Here is a 5,954-nt window from a genome sequence, read left to right on the forward strand (position 1 = left end):
AAAGCCGATGAACGACCGCAGCTTGAACACTGTGGCAGGTGGCTGCCAGTTAGCCACTGCCTCCACTTTACCTGGGTCTGTTGAGACTCCTTTGTCAGAAATCACATGCCCCAAGTATTGCACCTGCCGCTGAAAAAAAGCACATTTAGTGAGCTTAACCTTTAGCCCCTCCTGTTGTAGCTTCTGGAGCACCAGCTCTAGTCGCTCCAAATGCTGGTCGACCGTGGAGGAGAAGACGACGATGTCATCCAGGTACAACAGCAAGGACTGGCCTTGTTGCTCCCCAAACATTCGCTGCATCAGCCGCTGAAAGGTGCTGGGGGCGTTACAAAGGCCGAAGGGCATGCGATTCAACTCAAAAAGACCGAACGGTGTGCAGAAAGCGGTCTTAGGACGGTCTGCTTCTGCAACCGCAACCTGATGGTAACCACTGGCCAAATCCAAAGTGGAAAACCAGCGAGCCCCTGACAGGGAATCCAGAGATTCCTCAATACGAGGGAGTGGAAAAGCATCCTTCCTAGTCCTGCTATTCAGCTGTCTATAGTCTACACAAAGGCGGAGACTACGGTCTTTCTTGCGGATCAATACAATTGGGGACACAAAGGGGCTGCTGCTCTCACGAATCACCTGAGATTGAAGCAGGTTGTTAATATGCTCCTTTGCTGTCTCATAATCCGACGGAGGAATGCGCCTGTACCTCTGCCGGACAGGAGCATCATCAACCAGAGGGATCTCATGAGTGATCAAACTTGTGCAGCCCAAGTCACCATCATGAACTGAAAAGACATTTGAATATTTTTCTAGGAGGGCCTGGACTTTCACCTGTTCTTCAGTAGGAAGTGGAGAGAGATCTATTGACTCCAGCTGGGTCTGGGGCACGGCAGATGCTGCCTGAGCAGCCACCCAAGCTGCCCCTGATGGGACCTCAGTCACCTCCTTGGGTAAACTTACAACCCCAGCTGGGGCCAGCGTGCCCACTAGGGTACGTGGGTGGAGCCTCACAGTGGTGGACCCAACGTTGATAAAGGGAATGTAGGCGGTCCCCCGGTCTACTCTCACCAGCGAAGGGGGTGCTAGGAGGCCTGCAGGAAGTTCAGAGCTACCTGGCTCGAACAACATTGCAGAGCCTGAGCATTGCTCTGAACAGGTTGCAGCAACAACAGCCAAGACACCACCAGGAATCCAACAAGCTTTCCGACCACGAGTTCTTACTTTAAAAACACTGGGGGTCTCCTGCACTTCCGCTCTGTGGCACTTCTGCAGCCCACCCACAATCACACATGGAGCTGTGGACACCTCAGGTTGTCCGAAAAGAGCACCCCCATGTTGGGCAAAGAGCTCTTGGTAGCAGCGGCGGATAATGTTCATCCCCAGGACACCGGGGACCTGCAGAGGTCCTCCTCCAGGGGGGTCCTTAACGACCAGAACCCCACAGTGTGGCAATAACTTTCCACAAAGTCCCACTTCTAACTCCAAATAGCCGAGATATGGGATAGCTAACCCGTTAGCTGCCCTCAATTGCAGCCAATGACAGGCACAAAGCTGTTCTTGTCCCCAGGGCTCAAAATGCTCTTTGAAAAAGCTTTCTGTGATAGTGGATACCATGGACCCAGTATCCACTAAACATGGGACTGAACAACCCCCCATGAACACATCCAAATGGGGACAGGAGGCCAAAAGCCCATCCGTGTCAGCCCTGGAGCCAGAAACTGCCCCCTCCAAGCTGTGGCTCTGCAGCTCGGCGGGCACTAGTTTTCCGACCGTGCTGGGTTGTCGCTTTGGCAATGCCGTCGGGTAGGCGGGACCGGGCCGGCTAACGGAGCTATCCTGACCCCATCACAATCCTGGGCAAAATGGCCAGGCTGTTGGCAGCGTCTACAAATAAGGGGGCCACGACGGGTGGGACGGCTACTGCGATTGGAATTCTGCAGTAGCGAGAGGTCACGAGACATCTGCAGGATCTGTTCTTGCTGGAGCCTTAACATTTCCTTTATCTCAGTTAGTTCTGATGTTTGGGAGACTGCTTGGAACCTATCCTGAACACCACACTGGAACCCTGGAACTGAAAGTACGGAGTAACTACGACTACGTACCCCTCCTGGCAGACCTTCCCGCTCCCACCTGATTGCCTCACTTCTTACCTCAAGCAATGTAGCGGTGGGCTGCCGGCGCACAAACTGCTTCAGCTCTCTGCGTAGGGTACCATCAAACACATGCTCCACAAACTGATCGCGCAGCAGACTCTCTGCATTTGGTACACCGCTCGGTGCAGCTCCCTTAACCGAAGCCATTAGGGCCATTAAAGCCAGGGAGAACTCCAGCAGCGTCTCTCCTTCTAGCTGCCGACGAGAAAAAAATGCCTCCTGCAATGCAACATATGAGTCAGTACAGCCGTATAATTCTTGCAGCACTTCAATGACCCTCGCTGGGTCCCTAACGTTCACAACTAGGGCGATATTTAATTTCGTTGCGTGCCTCTCCTTCCAAGTGATCAAACAGGAAAAACGCCTGGTCAGCTAAGCCTAAATGGCGAGCCCTCATGCATGCCTGCACCTCCTAAAGCCATTCTGCAAGCCCAATCCCAGTACGTCCCCTAAACATGGGACATTTTCTGTCTCGAGGGACATACAAAAGTCTTTCAATTACTGGGGGATTGGTTGAAGGCCCAGCCAAAGTGGCAGGTTCATCACTCGGGCCGGGAACTGCAGCTGATTGCAGCCGCAGCCTCTCATTTTCTGCTTGCAACCGTGAAACCAGATCTTTCAACTCTTTAAGTTGGTCTTCCATTACTTAGAACAGGAGGAAAGGGGGAAAAAAATCAACACTCTCCTGGCTTATTTGGCACCAAGTTACTTTGCCAGAGTCACCTTCCTCACTTCCAAGTGGAAACAGCTGCTGCTTTTAACAAATTAAAAAAATAAATAAAGATTTATTAAAACAATACGACTTCACTGTTAGGCCTGTGTCTCTGCAACACACGAGAGCAAGTTCATTACAAAAATAAATATAAATAAAATACACACGCCTCTGCGTCTAAGTGTGCAATCCTGCCAGCAACGCCAATTGTGGTAAATGGGAAAAAGGATGGGTAGATCGATTGCACACAAAGGCAGGAGGCGTGGCTCAGAGTTCAAAATATAATTTTATTACAAAAGTTCTAAAAATCAATTAAAAACAAGAAATTTCAATAAAACATTCACACAAACTAAAAAGGGGAAAGATCCGTTTAGCTGCGGCCCGTTCGCTACGCAAGGTGGAGGCCCCCAAAACAAAACAACTAAAATGTAATTCACCCCAAACACGTGATATGGCACACTCACACGTGAATCCTTTCACCAGGTCACGACACTCCAAACTAGGGAAACCTCCACCTGGGCACAAGACTGGGTCCTCAGCACTGAGGGCAGGGGGAAAAACAAATAATTAAAATCCACACACAAAAAGAAATAAAAATAAAAAACAGAACACTTTAAGAAGTGGGAGCTGAGCTGATCGGCTCGTGCAGCTCCACTTCACCAAATAAAAACAAAACAAAACACAGTGCTCATTCAATAGTTAAAATCACAACCTTAAAAGCACAAAGCTAAAAGGGTATTTCGTTAAAAGTCTGGAGATGAGAACCGCTCGTGTTCTCCAGTGGGGGGCAGAGTCCGGGAGTGCCCTGGTATGTCTTCCTCCTGCACCTCCGACGGACGTTGCAGGGAGAGCCACCCCAGCAGAATCCTCGACGTACACAGCGTAGTTAAGAACAAGCGATGGTGAAGTCGTCCAGAAATTCAGATTTAAGAAAACAGCAGCTGATCCCACATTACTGGGAGCACAGAAAGTCCCTGACAGTGGAAGACATTAAATGAATATGATTAAAAAGGCTAATGGCTTAAAGAAGTGCGAGCCCGGAGCTTCCCAAGGCAGCCTGCCACCGCTACCTTACCTGTGAGGCTAAGCGGAAGTGCGCTCCAGGAAGTGGGCGGTCCCAGAGACCAGAAGATGCCCATGACGGCAAATGGGCCGCTTCATCTTTTTATAGTGTCCCTAGAGGCCAGGGGCTGCAATTACCCTCCCAGACACACCTGCAGCAATCTATCCTGCTACAATAAGAACAGTTCACTTAAAAGTGTTTTTTATTTTTTATTTTTGTAAAATCATTGATGATCTGTATCTTTAGTAGTTCATAAGTATAAAGCATAAACACATTTAAATGTTCAAATAATGCAAAAATGTTTAATAAATCCTAAAATCTTCTGTGTGAAGATAAACTTGCTTGCAATTAGAGGTAAGTTAAAGTACACCTTGTATTAAGTTTTTTATTTCAAAGATAACTTATTTATTTATAATTTAAAGATTATTTCACATCATTGATTACATTTTCATTTTCCTTTTTCCAGATTCCTGGAAAAACCTCAGACATCTCAGTCCAGAAAAGCGCAGTGTTAGGAACAGCTAAGATACTGTGTAGGACCCTCAAGCTCCCAGGCCTCTGGTAGAAGACCTGAGTTTAGAGGAGAAAACCACCTGCGGAGGGTGAGAGTTTTTTTTTTCTTTTTTCTTTTATGTATACATAAGCAGGCATGGCTTACTCTCTTCTTTCACATTAGACCACTAAGACTAGAAACTCAAATAATAGCTTCTCATCATAAAATATTATGTATTTAATGTAAATGTTGATTCAACTTTAAACAAATTTTCATTTTAGAAAAGATATGAAACATTATTTAGATGTTTCCTTTGTGTTTCCTTGTGTTTTCTATAAGAAGTGACGTGAAATCTAAATAAACAACAAATAAAGATGGAAGAAGGACCATCCATGGAGGGTGAGTAGACCTTAATTTATCTTTTCTTAAGATGAAATAGTTTGTTTTTAACAAAAGAGGAAAATGCAAATTTTTAGAACAAAAACTGTTTTTTTACAATACACATTTTTTTTAAATGACATAAAATAACAAAATATGATGAAACGAACACAAAAATGTTTTATTGACAATTCTTTTTGGAGTGGTTTTTGTTCATTGTCAAAAAAACATAAATCACTGTCTTTGAACTGAATTTCTCTTCAAGATTTTGCTGAAATGAGAATTGTTGTGGTTGGAAAAACTGGATCTGGAAAACGCTCCCTGGCTAACACTGTATTTGGAGAACAATGTCCTAACAAGTCTCTTTTTAAGTCTGAAACTACAAAGTGTGAAGCCAGGGGCCCGTTTCAAGAAGCAGGTTTTGTTGGAACTCTGAGTTCGTGAACTCCAAATTCGGCAAAACTCTGAGTTTTCGGTTTCAGAAAGAGGGATAACTCAAACCCGGGAAAGTGGGTGAAACCAAGCCCGTTCCAAGAAGCGGGTTAAGCTGAACTCAGAATCAATCACTATGGTAACTGAGTCTGTGAACGAAACCTGGTCGGTAGCAGGTTTTCTTCAGGAAACTTAGAGTTCTCTGCGGTCTCCGCCCCTTTTTAAAGTGAAAGATGATCAAATATGAGTTCCTCATGAACATTTAGAGAACATTCACATTAGAGACGTCACGTTTTCACCACTCAGAAACCAAAATGACATGTTCATTCATAGAGGATCATGTAGACAGGAGACTGATTAATCCAGAGGAAATGTTATTTACGTCGGTAGAGGATTTGGAGGACACGAGTCGATTGACTGCAGTTTCCCAATTCATTTTTATTTCAGCGATATTTTAAATAGTTAGTTTTTCCAGGGACTCGCTATTAAAAAATACAGTTTTCTTTTCCTTATTTTAAACCCTTAACAACAGGAATCAAGGAATGTCAAACACCGGAGAACAATTTGGACTTGTCCTCCGTCCAGGACTTGCGTCAGACATTAGCTCAACTGACAACAACACTGCCTCCCACTGCATAGGTAGTGAGTTCGACTCCCAGCCACGGAAAGTTATTTTTATGTTTAAAAAAATTCGGCGAATATTTTTTAGGTCTTGAGAATTAAAATTAAATA

General features: G+C 45.3%; 1 protein-coding gene across 1 annotated transcript in view; it reads left to right on the forward strand.

Moving 5' to 3' along the window:
- Positions 1-1,603: 1,603 nt before the first annotated feature.
- Positions 1,604-5,954, forward strand: part of LOC118600038 — a 21,393-nt gene continuing 17,042 nt past the window's right edge. The window contains exon 1 of the mRNA XM_036216623.1: positions 1,604-1,794. Coding sequence (XP_036072516.1) covers positions 1,604-1,794 — 191 coding nt within the window. The remainder of the gene's footprint in view (positions 1,795-5,954) is intronic.

The sequence above is a fragment of the Oryzias melastigma genome, linkage group LG18 (genome assembly GCF_002922805.2).
Source record: "Oryzias melastigma strain HK-1 linkage group LG18, ASM292280v2, whole genome shotgun sequence".
Lineage (NCBI taxonomy): Eukaryota > Metazoa > Chordata > Actinopteri > Beloniformes > Adrianichthyidae > Oryzias > Oryzias melastigma.